The sequence below is a fragment of the Lacerta agilis genome, chromosome 18, assembly GCF_009819535.1.
Source record: "Lacerta agilis isolate rLacAgi1 chromosome 18, rLacAgi1.pri, whole genome shotgun sequence".
In the NCBI taxonomy this organism is placed as follows: Eukaryota; Metazoa; Chordata; class Lepidosauria; order Squamata; family Lacertidae; genus Lacerta; species Lacerta agilis.
In genome coordinates, this window is record NC_046329.1 from 12,003,417 (window position 1) to 12,027,410 (window position 23,994).

Consider the following 23,994-nt stretch of genomic DNA (forward strand, 5'->3'; position numbering starts at 1 on the left):
GGTTACTATTGAAAGCCAATAGGTGGGAGGTAGGTAAAGTGGATAATAATGATGTGATTAGACATGTTTAAATGGAAAATCAATAAAAATTAGTTAAGAAAAACAACAGAGTCAGGCCTGCTTTCTTGTCTGCAAGGCTCCTGTCCCCCAGCTATTAAAAGGAAAGGAAGCGCGAGATGAGTGGCTTCGTTGGGGGGGGGAGGCGCCTAGAGTGTCCCCCCCTGGCTTTGCGGCTTGCTCGCGGGGTTTGCCGGCGGCGGGGGTGTGTGTGTGGTGTGTGACAAAAACAATTCCGCACCGGGTACCACCTGGGCTTGCTACGCCTCTGACCGTCGATCCTTTGCTGAAGAGGCTTTGCTTACTGAACCACATATAAAATCTGAAGAAGTGTGCATGCACACGAAAGCTCATACCAGGAACAAACTCAGTTGGTCTCTAAGGTGCTACTAGAAAGAATTTTCGATTTTGTTTTTACATATAAAATACAACTGTAGGGACAGTGTTCTCGAAGCGACTGGCATGAGTTTGGCCTTGCTGCGGGAGGCAGTGGAGGATAGGGGTGCCTGGCCCTGGCGTCCATGGGGTCACGAAGAGTCAGACACGACTCAACGACTGAACAACAAAGCTATAACAAAGGGAACAATTAAACAGATCTAAAGATATTTATAATAATAAATTTAAAAAGAAAATATGTTTGGGAGATGCTGGGAACCGCTCTTGCCCTTCCCTCTCTATGGTGAAGAGGAAGCTGGAAGGAGGAAGCGCAAGGTAGAGATCATAGAGAGGGGCGCTCGAGTGCCGCTCTAGGCTTCCCTCTCGACGGTTCTCTCCGCGTCCTCCTTCAGGCTTCGGGCGGGCGGGGCTCGGGGGCGGTCACGTGAGGTGGGCGGGGCCTGGGCCCTGAGGGGCGGGAGCGCCGCTCGCTCGCTGGCTCAGTCGCCTAAAGTTGGCCGGGCAGGAGGGAGGCAGGCGGGGAAGGGAGCCATGGAGAAGCCGCGGAGGCTCGTGGTGGTGACGGGTAAGGGCGGCGGGCGGCGCCGGCTGCCTCGAACGAGAGGAGGGGGCCGGGTTTTGTTTTTTATTGGGGCGGGGGGGACAGAATTCCTGAGGGTGGGGGAAGCATTTAACTGCCGAACTTCGTTCTCCTTCGAAATGTGCCCCCCCACCTCCCGCGACCCCCTCAGCTGGTTCCCCTCTCATTTGGTTCCCCCTCCCTCCACCTTGGAAATAAACGAAAGTTCTAACTTGTCTCTAACTTGCAATTTGTTTCTCTTCCTCCCCTCCACTCTTTTTTAAAAAATCCACTCTTGCCTTGTTTAATTAATGCTCGTTAATTGGCCCCTCCCTCTTTAGATCCTTCATCTCTTTTTCCTTTTTTTTAACTTAGCTCTTCTCAAAATTCATAACAAATAAATAAATAAATGGTGTGATTTCCCGTTATGTGATTGAAGAAGCAACAGTTTAATTAATGCTAATTAATTGGCCCCTCCTTCTTTAGAGCCTTCCTCTCTTTCCTGTTTTTTTTTTTTAACTTTTCTCAAAATTAAGGATAAAGAAAGAAATGGTGTGATTTCCCGTTATGTGATTTCAGAAGCAACAGTCAGCCCCACCCAACAGAGCCCATCTAGGATTAAACTCTTCCTTTTTTCCCCACCCCCCTTTCTTTCAGCTGCTTCTCCAGCCCTTTTAACTCCCCTCCCCTGAATCATCTCCCTGAAATAATCTCTCCTTCCCTCTTACTCATTTTCTTTTGACCCTTCCCCCCATGCCTTCTCTCCTTGCAGCCTTTCCAAAGCTCCTCCTTCTTAACCCCCCCCCCCCATATATATATATATAATCATCGCCTCATTTGAATTGTTACCTGGTGAAATTTTAAACAATATATTATGGGAAAGTGGAGTGGAGGGTGGTTTTTTTGGGGGGGGGCAGCAGAAAAAGGTTCATGGTTGTGCTTTTGTGAGAGTAATCCCTGGGTAATTTAGGGCGATGGTGAGAGAATTATGTTGTATGTGTGGTTGAGCAAAGCTCTTTTCGTTGTATGTTATGTGGGGGTGTCCTCTTGGCTAACATTAATAAATTATTTTTATTAACAATAAAGGCGCAGTGTTACTGACACCATTTTAAGGTGGCATATAAACAGTTTTTTTGTTTGTGTGTTGAAGGAAAATCAGATTAAAGTTGTTGATGCTCTGTGTTTCAAGGCTAGCTTAACCTGCCCTGGGAAAAGTCCCTTGGAAACTGGCTCACGGTCTGTTGTTGTGTCTCTTGTCTGAGATGAGCAGGTGGGGGGAGGCTGGCTTCTTCGCCAGCTCCCCCTCTCTCCGCTTTCTGGGTGCCTCCTCCTTTTTCCCTGCAGAAAGTCTGGCTGCAGCTGGAAACCTCGGAATCAAATGCAAACTCCGACAAGTGGTTGGATGCACAGCCCCCTCTTAATTTTCCAGATCCCCCCCCCAAAAAAATCAGCTCTGAAATCACGCCTAGGGGAAGCCAGTGGAGTTGACGTGCAAGAAAGGAGTCAAAAAATGTTGCTCCTGGGAGTTTTCCTGCAGTGGGTTATTTGAAACAGCAGAGTTGTGTCTGAGAGAGAGGAGGGGCCGGAGAAAGCTGGGGGGAATGAGAGGCCTTTCTGGGGCACAAAAGGAGGTGGGATCTGGGGGGCGTGCAGAGAGGAGAGACATGGGAATAGCCTCTGGATTGGGGGATGGTGCTCAGAGGAGTGACGCTCCCCCCACCTGCCTTTCCCCATCATGGGAGTCAGAGCAGTACCCTCTGGACCAGCTGGGGTGGCCTGAATCCAAACCTGAGAAGCACCCACTTGACTCCTGGCAGCGAAAGAGGTGCTGGTCTTTGGAGCACCATTGCTGAGATCTCGAGCCAAGCATGTGAAGCTGTTCTTGCACACCTGTGGAGCATGACCGCCTTGCATACGTGTTGAAAGTAAAATTGGATTGATTTATTTTTTGCAGAGGAGACCTTCCTTTTCTTGCCGCAAGAGGAGAGCACTGAGTGCCACAGGCGTCATGTCCACAAGTGCGCTCTCTCTCTCTCTCTGTGTGTCAAGATAATCTGGCATTTGGGAGCAGCTGGCTTCCCGCTAATTAGCCAAGGAGGCCTTGTGAGCCCAAGCACCCAGAAGGACTCTGAAACACTCTATTGAATTCTTATCTGATGGCAGGCCTCTCTCCCTGGTTGTGGAGGGAAGAATGGAACACAAAAGGAGCCCTCTGTCTGGGGAGGGGGGGTGGAGAGGGAGGGCGGCTGTCTTCCCTACACACACACACACACACACACACACTGCAGCTATGTAGCAGTCCGGCACCTGTAGGTTTACCAGGCTGAAATGGTGCTCTCGGAGTTATTATTTACAGACTTTCTTATTTTTTTTAACGAAAAAGGGAGAGGAAAGGTTGAGGATGCTTTCCTTGGAACAAATAGATTCGGTTTTTAGGTTTCCTGTTTGTCTGCGAGTGAGGTAGGGTCACCGGACTTGGGAAGCTTGGTTAATGTTGGCTGTCTTTCTCCCTCATTTTGGGTCAAAAATGGTGATGAGAAGTGTTTAGGTGGGCAGGCAGATTAGAGCCACATAACTTCCTGCAGGTCCCTTTTTATGAGTCTGGAGCTGCGTAGGAACTGCCAATATGAATTGCCTTCCTTGTGTCTTAAAAGTTTCTGAAGAAGTGTGCATGCACACGAAATCTTATACCCAGAACAAACTTAGTTGGTCTCTAAGGTGCTACTGGACAATTCTTTAACTTTTTTATTTATTTTGACTGCATGAGACCAACACGGCCACCTACCTGAATCTAGGTTTATTTATTTATTTATTTGGGAGATCTCACTCCAGGAAACTGGCACTCACCTTAACAGCTAGCATCCCTTTGTCCTAAGGGTGCCCAGACCTGATTTTATTCTGTAAATAGGTACACTGGTCTCCCCTAAACTCAAGATCTTTTGTGGGGGGGGGATAGGTAAGTTCTGGCGCTTATGAGCACCCACAAAGGAGGCATGCAGGTCAACAGAAGCTTACTGCCCTATCTGTGCAGTTTTACCAGCCTTGCAAATAGCAGCTCGCCTATGGTGAGTAGGAACAGGCCTCCAGATGACCAGGTGACATACTTTGTGCTTGTAATAAAAAATGATTGTCATGTCAGCAAGCTCCTCCAGTACAGTAAGGAAAAATCTGACCTCTCACAGGCCCTGAGCGACTTAACCTTTAGCTGGGGTGCAGAATCCAAGATGTTCTCATTCAGTAACTACAATTATGGGTTGCTAGTTAACAAAAGTTACTAATTACTGAGCCAAAGGAGCGTTAGACCGATTCTTACGTAACTCAGCTTTGTCAAAGGAAATGTTTACTAAGTAAACAAATCTGGTCAGGAGGAAAGAGCGTTGGACTTCAAACCCAATAGACTTGAGCTCAGATTCCCCGGGGGGTGGGGTAAGAAGTTTGCTGAGAAAGCCAGTCTCTGTCTGCCTGTCCTACCTTATAGGGTTGTTGTGAAGCCAAAGTGCAGGTGTGTGTTTGCATTCTTGTGCGTCTGGATTTGATTGGCAACTGGTACAGTCATGCCTGGGCTGGCAGAGCTTGACCACAGCAGTTGCCAACTTCAAGGTTTGATGACTGCAGTGCATTCTCTGTGGGGCTTCTGTTTGATCCAGAATCTGCAGCTAGTGCAGAATGCTGCAGCATAGTTGCTGACAGGCCCCTGTCTGCATGGAACACCTCTGCTCAGAGATCTGCATATAATTTTAATACTGCATATAAAAGTCCATAGCCGCTTGGGACCATCTTATTGTCATGATCTCTTTGATCTGCAGAACTGGCAGAGACTGGCTTTTGCACTTCATAATCTCTTTTAATTTGTATGCCGTCTTTCTATCTTTTGGTTTACAAGCTGAAGAAACAAAAAATGTACACTAGGAGTCAGCAAACCTTTTTAGGAGGGGGCCAGTCCACTGTCCCTCAGACCTGGTGGGGGGCCAGACTATTTTTTGGGGGGGGGGAGGAAGGAATTTCTATGCCCCACAAATAACCCAGAGATGCATTTTAAATAAAAGGACACATTCTACTCATGTTAAAAAATGCTGATTGTGAAGGTGATTGGGCTGGCTCTGGCCCCCAGGCCTTAGGTTGCCTACCCATGCCTTATAACAATCTAATGCAATACAAAAAAGTGAGAATAAAACATAACTTTAAAATAAACAACCTACATCAAGAAAGTAACATTCGGCAATCATTAGAATAGTATAGAATTATAATACCAGCATATAAAAATTAAACATAAATTCACTCTTAACAATTACAAGAAATAATTTCTAATCAATAAAACAATGGCAAGACACAGTGCATAAAATAATACAATACAAATTGAGAAGCAGAGACTGGAGGGTGGGGCAAGGCAGGTGGAAGAAGGCCTTGCCTGATGAGGTCCCCCCCCCCCTGTAAGAAGTGAATCTTTTGACTCAGAGAATCATAGAGTGGAGCTGGAAAGGGACCCAGAGGATCATCTAGTCCAACCCCCTGCAATGCAGCTGTCCCTTACGGGGACTGAACCTGCAACCTCAGCGTCATCAGCACCACGCTCTAAGCAGCTGATCAGAACTCCCTGCTTAAAACAGTTTTTGTTTCAGCAAAGACACTCCAGCACGTGGAAGTTGAGTTTTCGCTCTCTCTTTGTGGTTTTAGTCATCTTTTGAAGGCTTTGAAATGTACGTTTCTAACTTTTTTCAAATCAAGAATTTGAATGTTTCATTTTACAGTTTTGTTCTGCTCCGTTAGAGCTTTGCTGTGTTTTTACCATCAGGCGGCATGTAGATTTTGCATAGTACAGTAAAATAATAGATTGGGACTCTTATCCCTTTCAGGACAAAGGTGCTTTTGCTGGTGCAAATAACAGTGTTTGTGTCCCCATCACTTGCATGAGGGAGGGGGAATTTAAATCTCTCTGAATAAGATTTTTGGGGAGCATTTTTTTCTGTTTTGTGGGGGCCTGGGGAGGTGGCAGGAGATGTATTCCCAAATAAGGGCGGAAAGTGGTGTGTCCCAGGAGAATATCATGATCAACAGTATCAAAAACATACCAGTGGATCCTACTTCAGAGTAGACCTGCATAGGATGGAGAATTTTAGCATGGTGTAGTGGTTAGTGTATCACACTAGGACCCGGGAGACCAGGCTTCAAATAACCCCATTGCTCATAAAGCTCACTGGGTCACCTTGGACCAGTCCCTGTCTTCTCTCTTGGTCTAGTCCTACCGCCAAGGATTGTTGTGAAGATAAAATGGGGAGAACTGTGCTCACTGCCTTGAACTCCTAGGAGGAAGGGTGGCATAGAAACATGGTATGAAGTTATGGGTGAGAGATGGGGAGGGGCAGCACATGGGTGGGGGAGACAATCTGTGGCTCTGCCCATGTTGCTGGACTCAAACTCCCAGCAGTCATCACGGCTTGGCGGTCAGGATAATGGGAGTTGGAGTTGTATAAGATTTGGAGCCCCCAAATCCAGGCTGTGAGCCATGCTGGGATGTAGCCAGTATGGTCTCAGACCTGGAAGAGACCCGGGTTCAAATCCCCACTCAGCCATGAGGTAGCCACTGGCTCGGCCAAGCCTCCCTCACAGAATGGTGGGAGTGGGGAGTTAGACCCGCCAGCGAGCCCAGAGCCATGTCGGTGAAACCTCTGCTTGTGTCGTTCCAGGGTTTGGCCCGTTCGGGGAGCATTCGGTCAATGCCAGCTGGATCGCGGTTCAGGTAAATGGCGTGAGTTCTCAAGTTCTTTGTGCCGTGTGAAAGGGGGGGGGGAATCACCTCCAGTCTTAACCTTTGTCTCCACAAAACGTCTTTTGCTCCCTTGGGCCCTCCGGACGCCTTAGACTTCAACTTCCAGCCAGCACAGCTCAGCGCCGTGTGAAGAAATCCTTTCAGTTGACTGTCCTGAATCTTTGGTGAGAACCTGAGGACTAGAATCTTATAGTGGTACCTTGGTTCTCAAACTGAATCCATTCTAGAAGTCCGTTCCAAAACCAACGTGTGCTTTCCCATAGAAAGGAATGCAAAATGGATTACTCCGTTCCAGACTTTTAAAAACAACCCCTAAAACAAGAATTTAAGTCACACAATCAGTCAATCAATCAGTAGCTGAACTGGGTTCCACACAGTCACAAAACAAAACAAAAAGAGCCACAAAAACGCAAAATAAATAGCAAAAACAGACAGACCTCAGCGTAACACTCAAAATGGAAGTGTGGCACTCAAAAGTTTGCAAACGGGAACACTTCCAGGTTTGCAGTGTTTGGGTTCCAAGTTGTTTGCGTACCAAGGCATTTGAGAACCAAGGGACCACTGTACTTTCTAGTCAGAGCTGAGTGATACCGGACGATGGTCCGACTTGATGTTTGCTCATCTGCAAAGCTGCTTCTTCCAACTTCGCTCTGGCAGAAGCTCTCGAGGGGCTTTGAGCAGGAGATGCTGCTGGGGGTGGAAGCTGGGGCCTTGTGTGTGCAGGGCTGGGGCTCTCTCACCCAGGAGGAAACAAGACCCTAGTCCTCATGGAGCTCAGGAAGCTGTCTGCACCGAGTCAGACCCCTGGCCCACGTAGCAAGTGTGAGATTCTAAGCGAGGCAAATTGCGACTGAAAACCTGCCTCCAAATTTATAGCACAGCTGATCTGCTGAATGGGAAATTGGTTCTCCCCCCAGTGTGAGTAGTGGTTAAGAGCGGTAGACTTGTAATCTGGGGAACCGGGTTCGCGTCTCCACTCCTCCCCATGCAGCTGCTGGGTGACCTTGGGCTAGTCACACTTCTCTGAAGTCTCTCAGCCCCACTCACCCCACAGAGTATTTGTTGTGGGGGAGGAAGGGAAAGGAGATTGTTAGCTGCTTTGAGACTCCTTCGGGTAGTGATAAAGTGGGATATGAAATCCAAACACCTCTTCTTCTTCTTCTCCTCCTCCTCCTCCTCCCCCCCCCCCCAGCCTCTCTACTCCATCCCGGTTGCAGGTTCCCCTCCCCTTCTAAGTCAGGAGCTCTGGGAATATTCCTTTTTCTGAATGCTTTCAAATTAAACTCTGAGCCCGTAATCAATTGCAGCCGACTAATGGACAGCCAGTCTGGGGCATGGCTGTGTGTTCGCATCTCTCTCTCTCCATTCACCCCCCTCTCCTATTCTGCCCCCTCCCCTCCTTCAAAACTGGACTGGATGTTTAGAAACATAGAATGGGAGAGTTGGAAGGGCCGCAAGGGCCATATAGTTCAACCCCCCCCCCCGCCTTGCAGGAATCCACCTTTTGCCCAATGTGGGGCTCGAATCCATGACACTGATGGGAGGACGTTCCACAGGGCGGGCACCACCACCGAGAAGGCCCTCTGCCTGATTCCCTGTAACCTCACTTCTCGCAGGGAGGGAACCACCAAAAGGCCCCTGGGAGAGGGACCCTGGTGTCTGGATTGAATGATGGGGTGGGCCAGCTAAAGAGGCTGATTGGCATTTGAGAGCTTGTGCTTGCAAAAATGGCTCCGTTGGACCCCAGGAAATGGTCTCCAGTGGGAGTGAGTTCCACAGTTCAACTGCACACAAAGGAGGACTTTCTTTTCTTTGCTCAACGCCATGAGTTCTAGTGTTCGTTGAGGTGTCAGCCCATGTTCCCCTGTAGTCTGCTTTTTAAAATACAGAGCCCAATTTTATCAGCCTAGTTCCTTTGCACTTGGGGAAACTCAGACTAGTTTTATATTTCAGTAGCGGACACCAATCCTAATGTAGCCAAGTTCCTCGCTGTGTCCTTCAAAACGAGGACATGTTTGTTAAAAGGAAAGATAAGGAGCCTGTATTTTGAAACTCCTTTTTTATTGTGAATTTGGTTACACGCTTGCGTTAACAGTCACCGTCTGTGTGCACGCAAAGAGCAAGGGAGTCCCCTCTGCTGCAGTTACCTTAATAGCCCCATAGTATACCTGAAGTCTGGATCGGAGAGAAATTTGGTTCAGCGCCACTTAAAGGCACCCCTTCCTCATTCCTGCTTTCCAGGTGAACTCTGATTCAGCCATCCTTTGAAAGTTGCGCTTCTCAAACATTTTGCAACACAGCCCCCCCCCTTTAAAGGGAAGGGGGGGAAAGTTGCATGCTTTGGTATCATTTACCATGAAACGTATGCATTCGGGAGATGGAGTGTTCAAAAATGAGCTACGTTAGGGGAAATTGCTTTGGGGAAAGGGTGCAGGCAAACACGTTACCATACTTTTCCGTGTATAAGACTAGGGTTTTTTTTTACTCTAAAATACAGTGGTACCTCTAGATGCGAATGGGATCCATTCCGGAGCCCCGTTCGCATCCTGAGCAGTCCGCATCCCGAGCGCTGCATTTGCGCATGTGCGCGACATGATTTGGCGTTTCTGGGCATGCATGTGACTTCCACCGACACCGGAAGTAACCTGTTCCGTTACTTCCGGGTTCGGCGCGTTTGCATCCCGCAGCGAACGCAACACGAGATACGACTGTAATGTTAAAAAACAGGGGTCGTCTTTCCCCATTTTCATAAATTTGAGTCTCCAAAAATACATACACGGATAATATGGTAATTTGGAGGAATCGGCAGTAAAATGTTGACGAATTTTTTGGAGGGCTGTTTGTGGTTAATTTTTAAAGCGGAATTTAAGCCTGGGAGAATGAGAAACAGAAATGGAATGCCCCCCCATCCCTAAATGTTTATGGCCCCTCCACCGAGAAAAATCTCTGGCTGATTTCATCTTGAGTCTCCAGCACCATCTCAGCCTAAAGTTTTCCCCTGCGTTGAACTGTGAGGTGGGATTTTCTTTTGGCTCGTCCCTCTGTCCCAGCCTGGAGGGGCCCCTGCAAAAAAAAAAAAGGCAGCCCACCCCAGCATGCTTTTGAACACGTGCAAAGTGGACCTTTGTGTCTGTCTCAGACAGGACTTCATGGAGCTGACTGGACACAAAGACCTGTGTCTGAGTTTCTGAGTTCCAGACGGTGTGATCTGCATTTTAATAGACACAAAAATCAATTAAACAATCTTTGTAAATCCTCCCCTGGCTTTTGGGGGGGGCGGTACGCTAAGCAGGTCCCTGCTTTAATAAGTCTTGGGCATCCTGCATCCGAAAGCTTTTGAAGGAAAAAAGAACTGAGGGGTGGGGGGGAGAAAGACCCCCTCTCCAATTCCTTTTCTCCTCTTTAAGGGATTTATTTTTTGTCCTCCCTTCCACAGTTGAATGTGTGTCTGTCATTCCCCCCCCCCAACCCAGCCTAGAACTGTCCCAACTCGAAAGTGCTCAATGGATCTTGGGGAGGGGGAAAGTCCATCATTTATTTGTCCACAAAGCCCCCCCAACAGAATTATTATTATTATTATTATTATTATTATTATTATTATTATTATTATTATTATTTTATAGAATATTTCTATTGCATTTCCATTTTTAAATATTAAAACACGTTCTTATTGTTCACCCTACTTTTTGCTCATATGAGCTTATCGACTTCCCTCCCTCCCGCCTCCTGGCTTTCAAATTTTAAATAAGTGTAAAAAGGCGTTGACCTTTAACATTGACGGAATTATTAGAAAGTGCCCAGAGCTGCCTTGCTCCTCCAAGCTCTTTTACCCCATTGAAGTTGGATTTTTGCATCTCTGCAGAGTGAAGGCGCAATTCACAAAGGCTTTCACTTTCCCAAGCCAAATCTGCTCTTTTTCTGTGAGGGACATGCTTTTTGGCAATGGGCCGTTTCATTTTCTTTTATTTAAAAAGTTGGCCTGTGGTCCAGCAGGTTGCCGGGGGGGGTGGGGGTGGCCCCAGGTGTGTCCTGCGGACTGTGAAGTTGATGGGGGCCTCCTGCTCCCCCCATTTTCCAAAATCTTGAGTTCAGAGCAGCGAGTCTCCCCATCCCTCCTAGACAATCACTGTCAGGACGTCTAGACAGACCAGATAAGGATATTAGATTCACACAAAGCGGCCCATTGTGGGGAGGTCAGGGAATCGGTCACACACGTGGTTTCCCCCTTTCTGCATTTGTCAGGTACGCCCAAGGCAGCAGGGAAGAATGTTTGGTGGGAGGGAATGTGGTCTCTTCCTCCCCCCCCCCTTTAATAATACGAAATACAAGTGTTGTTCCTTCCAGATTTTGCAGGAAAAAAACAACAGCAACCCAAACCCAATATATCTTTCGGCAAGGAGTTAGTAAAGTACACTTTGCTTTTTCATATGTCTTTACCAGTGCTTTTTTCGGGGGGGGGGGCACAGGGGTACGGATACTCCTAAACATTTTGTAAATCTTTGTAGTTTTGTCCATTTACTGTATTTATTTTTTCCAATTTGAACTATAAAATGGTGATTTTCTTGAGTCAAAATGAGAGGACCCCTAAATATTTTAAAGAAAGAAGCCCTGGTCTTTACACTTCTCTGTGTTTGTAACTTGCTTTTCCTTTGCATCCAAATTGTTGTAGTTTTTAAGAACGGCTTTGTGGATTTTAAAAAAATGTAAAAGAGGGAACCCAGCCAGATGGGCAGTTGAAATAATAAAATTATTATTAACTATAAACTTTTTACTTATTTATTTGCATACTCCCCTTCACCTGAAGATCTCAGGGCAGTTCACGGCATAAAAACGCAAAACAAAAATGCAGAATACGTAATAAAAAACGAGCAAAAGCAAAACATGGGATGTATTTTGAGCTTTTCTCTCTGTAAGCTCAGGTCTTTTCCTGCAGGGGAGGGGAGAAAGACACACATCCCTCTTCTGTTCTGGGTAAATTGGTCCCCCTTGGGGAGGAGGATCTATAGCCCTTCAGGTTATTTTAATGATTGATTGATTGATTGATTGATTGATTCTTTCATTCCTATCCCACCTTTTCCTCCCCAGAGCTCAAGGCAGTGTACATAGTCCCCCCCCTTTTATCCTCACAACAATCCTCCGAGGCAGGTTAGGCTGAGGGGGCTGCAACTCCCCCACTCCACCCAAAGTCACTTCATGGCCAGGTGCAAGATTCGAACCCTGGTCTCCCCCAGGTCCTAACCTGACCCTCCTGCCGCTGCGCTACACTGGCTCCATTTTTTAAAGGGGGATTATGACTCATACACTCCTTTTTCTCCAAAGTGCTCCAGGTGGCTTATGTTTCTGTTCACAGAATCATAGAAGGGACCCCAGCGGTCATCTAGTCCAACCCCCTGCAATGCAAGACTCCATGACAGATGACCACCCAACCTCTGCTTAAAAACATCCAGTGAATGAGAGCCCACCACCTCCCGAGGGAGACTGTTCCACTTTTGAACGGCTCTTACTGTCGGAAAGTTTCGTTGGAATCTCGTTTCTTGTAACTCGAAGCCATGGGTTCGAGTCCTACCTTCCAGAGCAGGAGGAAGTAAGATGCTTCCCTCTTCCATAGACCCTGAGATATTTGAGGATGGCTCTCGTATCTATCCTCTCTTCCAGGCGAAACATACCCAGCTCCTTCAACCATTCCTCATCAGGCTTGGCTTCCAGACTCTTGGTTGCCTTCCCATAGTCAAAACAATTGGTACGCAGGGCAGTTTACCACACGGCTAAGAGGCGAGTCTTCGGAAACTTCCTTCCAGCCCCGGCTCTCTGCTCAAGAAGCCAGGCGCTTCTCTCGCAGATCAATAACGTTTGGCCGGCCGTGTCCAGAGCAGCCTCCGCAGCACCAGCCGGGGCTCCTGATTTATCTCTGCTTCCTTTCTCTGATCCTTCGCTGCACTCGGAGTTGCCCTGTGCTTTCTCTCAAGGTTGCAAAGTTTCCAAGCGGGGGGTTTGCAACCGCAGTCCCCGGGGGGCCTAACCCGGCCTTCGGCACTCTCCCACAAGCCACCGCCTTTGCTAGCCCTCCTTGCATGTGTTCTTTGCCCCATTGGGTTGGGTCCTTGGACCGGAGCATGCCTCGTGCCTAAATGTGAGGTGGTGTGTAGGGATATAGCACCTCTCCGCCTCGAGAGAATGGAGTTTTCCTCTGAGGGGGAAACCAAAGTGAACTCCCTGGGGTGCAGGCCTGGGCAGGGTGTCTGGGGGTCCTGCTCAGATGACAAGACCCCCCTCTTGGCCAAAGGGAAGCAGACTGAGATGTCTGGCACCCGCTTGGCTGCAGGAGTTGCCGGAAGGAGGCGGACAAGGGGCCATCCAACCGTTTCGGGGACTCTGCTCTGGATTTGTGTCAGATTTACTCCTGAGCCTTTTCTTCTGAAGGTGCCTGCAAGGCAGCAGAGGTCTAGGGGCAGAGTTTTCCTTCTCCCCGATGGTTCCCTTTCCAGGTGGACCACCCCACCTGCCCCTCACTTCCCTCTCCCACACGGGCAGAAACCGCTTTTTGGATGGGGTTGTTTGTTTTTTGTTTTTGTGAGGTCTAATCTGCCTGGATCTTCTGTCCCCAGCAGACTAAGCCAGCTGTGGGATTCCAGAAAGAAGAGCGTGGAACTGGGCCGGAGGGAGGTGGGGTGTGGGGATTTCATTCTAGACCCCCTCTCCCCGTGGACCAGGTTTCTGTAAAAGACTATTAACTGCTCTAAATGCAATTTGAAGGGGCAAAAATGAAGTGATATGGAATGAATGGATATAAAAGCTATCAGTTTGCTGCAGTGTTCTATGGTTGAATTGCAAAGGATCAGAGTTTTCCTTCTCCCTGATGGACTCCCTTCCCAAGCGGACAAGCCCCATTTACCCCCCTTCCCTCTCCAGCAGATGCAGAAACTGCCTTCTTGATGGTTGGAGCCCCTCTTGGTCTCTCGTGCTAAATCCACAAGAGCCTGACTTCGCATGCAGGAGAAGCCCCTAAAATCTATTTTGTTAGTTCTGCTTTGGTTGGCTGCCCCCTTTCCTGCAAGGAAGCATGAAAATTCCCCCCCCCCACCCAATTTCCATACGTAATCCAAAACACAGGAGAGGAAGCCAACTGAGTGTGTGAGGTGTGAGGTTGGGGGGGGGGGGAGCTTGCTAACAAGGTTCAAACCTCAAGGAGAGAGACAGAGAAAGGGGAAAGGGGGTAGTGTGTTCTTGCTAAGCACCCCAGATGGACTGGCGTTTAACAAGGAGACCCCCCCAAAGATCCATCTTATTTAATTTCACGAAATTCATATCCAGCTTGTAAAATACACATCAAAGCTGTTTATGAAAATGGTGAAACGATATAGTTATCACTTAGTAAAAGTTAACGTAGGCTAAGAACAGATCAAATGTCCCATCAGCTTTCTGAGCATCTGGGTAGACTTGTCTAAACAGAAATCTAGTCTGTAATCCTGTCCTCACCGTGGCCGACCGGAATCTCCAATGGGAAGTCTGCAAGCAGGATTTTGCAGAAGAGCAGAATCTCCCCTGGTTTCCAGCAACTGGGAATGATTCAGCAGCATTGCTGCCTCCAACTGGGAGCGTTGTGGCCATCGGCAACCCTCTCCTCCTCCATGGACTTGGCTGGCCCTTTTTCAGAGCTCTGCTGCGCGAATAAGTCCTTTGTTTTTGTTGTTGTTGTTTAGTCATTTAGTCATGTCCGACTTACCTGCCCTGAATTTTCTAGTGTTCGGCTTCAAGTTCCAGCCTCCAAATGTGTTTGGGAGAGTTGACCTTCAGGAAGGGGAGGGCATTCTTCAGGTTGCCCCCTCCCCAATTACATCTGGCACTACTTCCCGATAGTGAGTCCTTGGCATTCCCTCTTCCTCGGCAAACAAACCATGTTTGAGTTTGTTTTTTTCTCTGCTTAAAAATCCCCCCCCCCCCGCACATTGTTCTCCTTTCCAGGAGCTGGAGAAGCTGGGCCTCGGAGACGACGTCGACCTCCACGTCTGCGAAATCCCAGTGGAATACCAGGCTGTGGAGCGGCTCATCCCTGCCTTGTGGAAGAAGCACAGCCCACAAGTGAGTGAGTGAGTGAGTGAATGGCTGGGGGAGGGGACGGACGGACGGACGACGACACAGCAGCTGGGTGCCTACAGGAAGCTGCTTTACATTGAGTCATCCTCCTCCTCATAATTTATTATTTATATCCCACCCATCTGGCTGGGTTTCCCTAGCCACTCTGGGCAGCTTCCAACAAGAGATTAAAAATACATTAAAACATCAAACATTTAAAAAAACTTCCATAAACAGGGCTGCCTTCAGATGTCTTCTAAACGCCAGGTAGTTCTTTATTTCCTTGGCATCTGACGGGAGGGCGTTCCACAGGGCGGGCGCCACCACCGAGAAGGCCCTCTGCCTAGTTCCCTGCCTGCTTCTTGCAGGGAGGGAACCGCCAGAAGGCCCTCGGGAGAGGGACCTCAGTGTCTGGGTGGAGACGCTCCTTCAGGTCTACTGGGCCGTTTGGGGCTTTCAAGCTCGGCACAAACCCTTTGAATTGTGCTCAGAAACGTCCTGGGAGCCAATGGAGGTCTTTCAGGAACTCCTGTTATATGGTCTTGGCGGCCACTCCCAGTCCCCTCTCTGGCTGCTGCATTCTGGATTAGTTGTTGTTTCTAGAATGACACCCAACTGGTATACTTTCTGTTAGGCAATGTTTTCCCAGTCTTCTGACCCAAATTTTTGTTGTTGTTCAGTCGTGTCCGACTCTTCGTGACCCCCTGGACCAGAGCACGCCAGGCACCCTTATCCTCCACTGCCTCCCACAGTTTGGCCAAACTCATGCCAGTCGCTTCAAGAACACTGTCCAACCATCTCATCCTCTGTCGTCCCCTTCTCCTTGTGCCCTCCATCTTTCCCAACATCAGGGTCTTTTCTAGGGAGTCTTCTCTTCTCATGAGGTGGCCAAAATACTGGAGCCTCAACTTCAGGATCTGTCCTTCCAGGGAGCACTCAGAGCTGATTTCTTTAAGGATGGATAAGTTTGATCTTTTTGCAGTCCATGGGACTCTCAAGAGTCTCCTCCAGCACCATAATTCAAAAGCATCAATTCTTTGGCGATCAGTCTTCTTTATGGTCCAGCTCTCACTTCCATACATTACTACTGGGAAAACCATAGCTTTATACGGACCTTTGTCGGCAAGGTGACGTCTCTGCTTTTTAAGATGCTGTCTAGGTTTGTCATTGCTTTCCTCCCAAGAAGCAGGCGTCTTTTAATTTCGTGACTGCTGTCACCATCTGAAGTGATCATGGAGCCCAAGAAAGTAAAATCTCTCACTGCCTCCATTTCTTCCCCTTCTGTTTGCCAGGAGGTGATGGGACCAGTGGCCATGATCTTAGGTTTTTTGATGTTGAGCTTCAGACCATATTTTGCGCTCTCCTCTTTCACCCTCATTAAAAGGTTCTTTAATTCCTCCTCACTTTCTGCCATCAAGGTTGTGTCATCAGCATATCTCAGGTTGTTGATATTTCTTCTGGCAATCTTAATTCCGGCCAGCCTTTCGCATGATGAATTCTGCATATAAGTTAAATAACCAGGGAGAAAATATACAGCCTTGTCGTACTCCTTTCTGACCAAATGGATCAATACAATTTCCTTTTTACACAAAAACGCCCAAAAGGGCTTCTCTAATTATTAGAGTGGAGCCTCGGTTCTCGAACGTCTCCATTGACAAACAATTCAGAACCCGAACGCCAAAAACCTGCAAGTCATAGCTTCCATTTTCGAACGCGCCTCGGAAGTCAAACAGCTTCCGCTGTGCGTTTTTCCATTTTATCAATTTGCCGACCGCCCGTTGGTTTTCGGATGTTTTGGAAGTCTGATGGTCTTCTGGAACAGATTATGTTCAAAATCAACTGGTATTCATAATAAATATCAGCAATGGTTATCCCCTATGAAACCCACCCACTTTTCCTGGCAGCAGCTCTCCAGGGGTTTCCAGATGTGGCAGGGGAGGGGGGGATATTCCAAGCCCGACCTGGAGAGGCGGACAATTCGGACAACGCAGCTCCTGTTCCCCTTGCAGCTGGTGGTGCACGTGGGCCTGTCGGGCATGGCCACCACGGTGACGCTGGAAAAGTGCGGCCACAACACCGGCTACCGCGGCCTGGACAACTGCCGCTTCTGCCCGGGCTCCCAGTGCTGCATCGAAGGGGGCCCCGAGTGCATCGACTCAGTCATCGACATGGATGCCGTCTGCAAGAGGGTCTCCACCTTGGGGCTGGACGTCGCCGTGACGATATCGAAGGATGCTGGCAGGTAGGCGGGGCAGAATCCCTGGCTGGCGACAGAGAAGGAAAAGCCCCCCCCCCCAGCTCAGTGGTAAGGCTGAGCCCGAAACCCTGGAGAGCCTCTGCCCATCAGTGCAGACGGTACAGAGCTAGATGGAGGGAAGGGTCTGATCATTTCTCTCTGTTCCTCTTTAAAACCACAGCACAGCCACCCTGGCTAGATGCCAGGCATCCGCCCCTGCCTCCTGCGGCAGGGAGTTCCGTAGTTGAACATGACAATTAAAATCAGTTAAGCAAAGGTTAAAGCAGCTCAGGACCTCAATGTCCTACGGACAGCCTCTCCTCATGCAAACTGATGCTGATCCTGCACTTGTCATCCAGGGACGCAGGTGGCGCTGGGGTCTAAACCACTGAGCCTCTTGGGCTTGCCGATCAGAAGGTCACCGGTTCGAATCCTCACAACGGGGTGAGCTCCCGCTCTGTCCCAGCTCCTGCCAACCTAGCAGTTCGAAAGCACGTCAAAGTGCAAGTAGATAAATAGGTACCGCTGCGGCAGGAAGGTAAACAGTGTTTCCGTGCGCTCTGGTTTCTGCCATGCACCAGAAGTGGTCTAGTCCTGCTGGCCACATGACCCGGAAAAGCTGTCTGTGGTCAAATGCCAGCTCCCTTGGCCTGAAAGTGAGATGTGCGCCACAACCACATAGTCGCCTTGGACTGGACTTAACCGTCCAGGGGTCCCTTACCTTATCCATGCCCCCCACTCCCCGAGAGGTCCAGAGGCAACACGAGAACAGGACCTTTTCTGCGGTGGCTCCCCATCTGTGGGATGCTCTCCCCAGAGAGGCTCACCTGGTGCCATCATTGCATGTCCTTAGGCAAAACCAGTCCTCTTCACCCGTGAAATAATCTTATGGCCTATTAAAGCTGGGGGGTGACCTGTTACTATGATTATTTTATTATGATTTTTGTTGTGTTTTTGTACTATTGTGAGTTCTTAATGTTGCACCCTGCCCTTGGATCTCTGAATAGAGGGCAGTACAGTGGTCCCTTGGAACCCAAACACTGCAAACCTGGAAGGAAGGAAGGAACTTTTTTTGGAAGCTGAACATGCTCTATTTTGAGTGTTACGCTTCCACTTTGAGTGTTACACGGAGTTTTGTCTATTTTTGCTATTTATTTTGCATTTTTGCTTTTGTGACTCTTTTCGTTTGTTTTTGTGACTGTGTGGAACCCAGTTCAGCTACTGATGGATTGATTGTGTGACTGCAGTAGATTGTTTATCGCTTTCATTTTATGGATTGATGGTCTTGTTAGATAGTAAAATTCACGGTCCGGAACGGATTAATCCGTTTTGCATGTCTTTCAATGCGAAAGCACGCCTTGGTTTTGGAATGGACTTCAGCAACAGATTAAGTTTGAGAGCCAAGGTACCACTGTAAATCAAATTAATGATAGCGAAGCGAGAAAGCCACCCCTGCCGTTTAGCTCTGAGTTCTAATCCCCGGCTTCTCCTCCTTGCAGGTACCTCTGCGACTTCACCTACTACACCTCCCTGTACCACAGCCACGGCCGCTCAGCCTTCGTCCACGTTCCCCCGCTGGGGAGGCCCTACAGCGCCGAGCAGCTGGGGCGAGCCCTCCAGGCCATCATCGCGGCAATGCTCAGCGACTTGAAACACTCAGAGAGCAACATCAATTGCCACAATGAGCACTGAGGCACAGAGCCCCACGTCCCACCTGCTCCCTCGCTGTTGCACTTCCAGAAAAAAACTTTTCTCACAGTACCTCGGGGGCGGGCAGGCAGGTTTTCCTTCCTGATTTTGAGCCACAGGGCCCTCTCTCTGTCCAGTGATGAACGATAACTTCCGAAGAAATGACTTTGCACCCTCTTTCAATTTTCCAGGCCCCCCCTTTCCAGACACAACTGGAGCAGTTTTTATTTTTGGATCGCCGCAGAGCAGTCGAGGCTTTTTTTTCTGTGTGTGTGTTTGTGTGTCTAGGATTTCGGAGGGGGGGGGGCTTATGCCTCCCGTAATATCCAAGAATCCAGGCCCCAATTTGTATGAAAACTTTTGCCTCCTGTCTCGACTTGGGTTTTTCGAAAATGGTGCATACAAAACGTTGTAGCTTAAAGCAGAGGGCAGCAGAATGTATTCCTGCCCAGGGAAATTTTATAGCCCCTCGTCAAGGGGGTCGGAGCTTTCCACTCTGCCAGCCCCCCAAACACCTCTGATGCCCTCTTGGCGAATGCTTGGGGGCAGGAAAGGGTGGGGTGGGGTGGAGAGAGGCCTCCTTTGCTCTGACCTAGTTTTTTTGGGGGGGGAGTTATTGGAGCAGATGACTCTTGGGGTCCCCTCCCATTATTATTTTAAAGAAAGAACGGACCTCTTTGGATTACTGCCTTTTTCAAACCTGGCAACTACATACCTCTGCCTCCGAAGCGCACACCTTCTCTTCGGCTGGGTCTTGCTCCAGGAACTGGGGGCTGCCTTCTCTCCCCAACCCACAACACACCCCTGAGCCCTCTTTTCCAGTGCCTCAAAAGCTAGATGCTGCTCAGACCCCACCCCAACACCACTTTGTACCTTAGAATCTCAACGTGGTACTAGATCCCTTTTCTGAACTTCTTTTTTGCTGTGTTGGGGGGGGGGGGGTGCGCTCTGGAGTCAAACCAGAATGGTGCCGCCTCCTTGATGACACTTCCTAAGAAGATTTATTTTGGGGGGTGGGGGACAATGAAGATGGGAGAAGAGACACCTGAGACTTGCCAGGACTCCTTTTCTTGCCTGGCAGAGCCATTTCTCTGTGGTTGGGGCAGAAGATCCCAACGGCCCCTGTCTGAAAAACATTCCGGATTCTGGCAAAGAAGCGTTGCCCTTACAAGTATTGCAGAAAAAAACGCATTTTCCCTCTTTTGAACATGGCGGGATGAGAGCGCCACGCTCAGCAGAGAGCTCAAAGAGTCTTGTTTTCAAAACCAGTGCGCCAACTTCGCTCTAAAACAGTCGTGGGGCGTCGCAGACTTAAAAGGAGACGAACCTGAGAGTTTAAAAATCCCGAATGGAGTTGAGTGTTGCAGACTCTCCCGTCAAAATAGAGCTAAATGACTTGGCTTAGGAGGAGGAGGAGGAATCTGTTCAAGTGGAAATATTTGGATCCTTCTCCCCCTCTCCCCTTTTTCTCTTTTTGTAAAAGAAAAGTTGATTGGTATTTGAATCTCTTAAAACCTTTAATTGGTTCTGCTTTCTCTAGTAACTCTCAGTGAGAGTTCCCCAAGGGCCTGCCTGCTTAACCCAGTGGAATTGTGTTTGTGAGCGAGAGCGACGGGGTTTGGATGCCTGAGTGGAGCTGCTTTCTGGCCTTGCCGGGACAAATGGTGGTGGGCGGCTTTCTGGACTGTGAAAATCTCTTCCCCCCCCCCCTGTAATGTATATCTGAAGTGTCTTGACTCTGAGCCTGTAGAGTCTACAGTGGCTCCTGTTTTTGTTTAGTACAGGGATTTGGGTGGGGGGCATGATCTGTGGCCAGCCAAATGTCGTTGGAGTCCATCTCCCCTCGTCAATATTGCCCCTGACAGCTGCCCCTGCCCCTGACAGTTGTACATGGTGTGACCAGAAAGTTTGGTGAATGGTCACAGAAATCAGACGGTGAGAAATATTCGAACATACATGCCTTACAGGCCTTCAAAGTAGCCCCCTCTGATACAATGCACCGTTGGCAACAGTCATAGAACTGTTGGAAACTTCTGGAGAAGTCCTCTTTTCGTACTGCTTTGGGTTCCCTCATCACAGCAGCTTGGATGTGTGAAATGTTTGAAAATCTGTGCCCTTTCGGTTTTGGAAAAAGAAAAATCTGGTGGGGCCAGATCGGGAGAACACGGAGGGTGGGACAACTCAGTAAACTCAGGAATGATTTTGCGCGGAATATGCAATTCTTCCGCCACCGTTCGGACAGACAAACGCCGAACACACTTCAATAACTCACGGACTCTGTCGACATTTCCCGCCATTCTGCTCACTGACGGCCTGCCAGACCAAGGGTCATCTTCGATGGTTTGCCGCCCTTCATGGAAACCCTTAAACCACTCGTACGCTGTCTTTCGAGTTACAGCTTCATCTCCCTACACAATTGTGAGCGTTTCGTGGATTTCTGCTGCCGATTGTACCTTCGGATATTTCTCGCTGTCCAGTTTCTGTGACCATTCACCAAACTTTCCGGCCACCCTTGTAGGAGTCCCATTTGGAGGGGGCCACAGACGTCTTCCACATCTGGTTTCATAATTTATTTTATTTAATGTTTTGACCCAACGTGGACAGCTTTTTTCCTTTTCTTGTTTTAAGGAGAGTGGGCGACGCCTCCAGTTCGTTTCTAAGTTTTGCCAGCCGGTTTCAGCCACTGGGATGCCTCGCGATGCCGGGCAAGGAACAGCTGGCTTGCCCACGGTGGGCTGGCATCCCCCAATCTGGTGCTTCCCAAGTATTTTGGACAGGCAGCGTTGATGGGAGTTGTAGTCCCACAATGTTTGTTGGGAGGCTATGCGACTTGCAGCCAGGGGGGCACCTGCCTTTGTTCTGACGAGAAAGAGTGGCGGTGAAATGGGGGTAACTTGCTGGATGGAAGGGCTCGGAATGGACTTGACCTTCAGTGCCGTCCCTGCGGATGGACTTGATGCCATTTTCCATTCTCGTAGCATCCGTTGTGTGTCTGGTCCGCTGCTCTCTCCACAAAGCCCGTTTCTTCAAGGCGTGAAACTTTTCATCACCTGATTTAAAGCCTCTCCTTTCTCTTTTCTTTTTTTAAAGTACTCCTAACCCTTTCCTGAAGACGGGTCTTTCCTGGTTCGTTTTTCAGATCGCTTTCCCCCCTTATCAGAGACAGCCATCGAACTGAGCAGCAGGAAAGGGACGGCTCTTTAGCCATGGTTGGGGTTTGATGGTTTGCAAAGGCAGGGGGAGTAGAGTCAGCGCGAGACTCAGCTCAGTGGTTGGAGCACCCGAAGGTCCCATGGTCCAAATTGTAGCTCAATGAGAGAAGACAGTTCCAGTTTCAATCCCTGGCTTCTCCAGGCAGAGCTGGGAATTCCCACCTTCCCGAAACCCTGCCAGTCAGTGTGGACAGAAGAACTGAGCTAGATGGACCCAGTGATCTGGCATGGAGCTTTTTCCTGGGTTCCCCTGAGCCACAAATTTGGGAGTGCACTGTTGCCACTTGGGTCCTCCTTTGGGGCTCCCCTGAGGAGAGGAGGCTGGGCTGGATGGGCCTGATCCGGCGTGCTCTTCTTAGTTTCCTTGTGGAACCTGCATGGGCAGAGCCAGCTTACCTTAGGACAGTGGAGAACAAGAGCAGAAGGCGGCTGTTGCCCTCTCATCTTGAGGACAGGGTGCTGGGCCTAATCCAGCAGTTTATGACTGTTCTCCTCTAAAAAGTGCAATCCTCATTCTCTCTGGCCTGTGCAGTGTGCTTTTTCCTGCAGTGCCCATTCTAGTCCTGTGGGCTCTGGGTTTCCCCAGAGAATTTCAAATCTGCCATCTGTCTCCCTTCTTCCAGTGCCCTAAACCAGCCCCCTTCAACCTTGAGAGTGCCAGATATTCAGGAATCCCATCATTGCCAGTCAATCGATCAGCCAGTCTCCTTTAGTGGAGTATGCCTATGATTGTTCAGTAGAAAGGAAACCCTGGAGAAGCCGGTGTCATTTAATCTTGCTTTCAAGCATGGGGTTTAAATATTTCTCGTGAACTTTTGCAGTAAAATGAGACATGTGCAATGGGTTTTGATCTGTTTCATACCACAGGGACAGGGCCTTTCTGAATATGGAATTTCCAAGAATCTTCCTTGCAGAGGGCATTTCTTGTAAGGGAAAAAGCTCTCGCTCCTGAAAGTCCTTCCATTTCATACCGTTCCTTCCATTTCTGTGCCGTTTTTCACTCACCAAGTCACAAAGTGACTTGCAAACAAGAATAGAACATCACGATGATCATAAAGAATAATTACCAATCGTCAGTAAAACAACTACTTCCTGTAAAGCACTATTAACAAAACAACAATAAAAAATTTAGTCGAACAGCAGCTGCACCCTTCCTGTGTTGGCTGAGAGCTGAGGATCCAAAATACAGTGCTGGGAATGTCTCCTTTTTGCAGCCCTGGAGAACTGCTGCCCGTCAGTCAAAAGTGCGGAGCCTGACTTATACAAACATCTTCCTTCTGTTTTTCCATCTCAGGAATCCCACAAAAGCTCCACACTGCCCCCTGCCTCACTTTTACATTGCTAGCTAGAATATGTAATTTATTTTATAATCTTCCAGTTTTCACAAATAATTTGATTTGGGGTGGGGGGGGAAGGGAGGGAGAGGGAGGGGCCCACCACTGTTTCTCCGAAGAACCTTCACTTGGGTGCTGATTAATTTTTAAAGTTGCATTAAAAGTCATTTTTATTTAAGCCTTTACAGAATTAAATGCGTTTGTGTGTGTTTGGTTTTATTGTTTTCCCTTTTTCGCCTTCTCTCTCCCATTAATTTCGCAGACTCGTAAAGTATCCCCGTTTGAACGGAAATAAAAAAGTTGCTGATAATTTTTCAGTTCTCCAACCTGAAAAGTGTGTCTACTGCTGGAAAAGCATGTGTGAAAATGCATATACTGGTGAAAAGAAGATACCAATGATAATAATACAAGTGGAACCTTGGTTCCTGAACTTAATCCGTTCCGGGAGTCTGTTTGAAAACCAAGGCACGGCTTCCGATTGGCTGCAGGAAGCCACGCTGGGTGTTCGGCTTCCAAAAAACGCTCAATAACTGGAACAATCACTTCCAGTTTTTGATCATTCGGGAGCCAATTCATTTGGCTCCTGAGACGTTCGGGAACCAACGCATTTCTATAGTATTGCAGAGGGTTGGACTCGATTGATCCCTTCCAACTCTGATTATATGATATAA

General features: G+C 48.6%; 1 protein-coding gene across 4 annotated transcripts; it reads left to right on the plus strand.

Moving 5' to 3' along the window:
- Positions 1 to 933: 933 nt before the first annotated feature.
- On the plus strand, positions 934 to 18,865 carry PGPEP1 (pyroglutamyl-peptidase I). 4 transcript variants are annotated; one of them, XM_033136779.1, is made up of 5 exons: positions 934 to 1,018; positions 6,697 to 6,749; positions 14,742 to 14,862; positions 16,862 to 17,094; positions 18,588 to 18,862. In XM_033136779.1, the coding sequence occupies exons 1-5, from the start codon at positions 985 to 987 to the stop codon at positions 18,771 to 18,773; spliced, it is 627 nt and encodes a 208-aa protein (XP_032992670.1). In that variant the 5' UTR covers positions 934 to 984; the 3' UTR covers positions 18,774 to 18,862. The 4 variants fall into 4 exon arrangements, with proteins under 4 accessions (XP_032992670.1, XP_032992667.1, XP_032992672.1 ...); XM_033136776.1 differs by having other exon boundaries at positions 14,742 to 14,858; positions 18,588 to 18,858; XM_033136781.1 differs by lacking the exon at positions 6,697 to 6,749 and having other exon boundaries at positions 961 to 1,018; positions 18,588 to 18,865.
- The last annotated feature ends 5,129 nt before the right edge of the window (positions 18,866 to 23,994 follow it).

Bases quoted from the DNA above. Each gene is read 5' to 3' on its own strand.
- PGPEP1 (XM_033136776.1), top strand. From the start codon at position 985: ATGGAGAAGCCGCGGAGGCTCGTGGTGGTGACGG. The intron at 1,019-6,696 runs GTAAGGGCGGCG...GTGTCGTTCCAG, and splicing joins GAGGCTCGTGGTGGTGACGG to GGTTTGGCCCGTTCGGGGAG. The intron at 17,095-18,587 runs GTAGGCGGGGCA...TCCTCCTTGCAG, and splicing joins ATATCGAAGGATGCTGGCAG to GTACCTCTGCGACTTCACCT.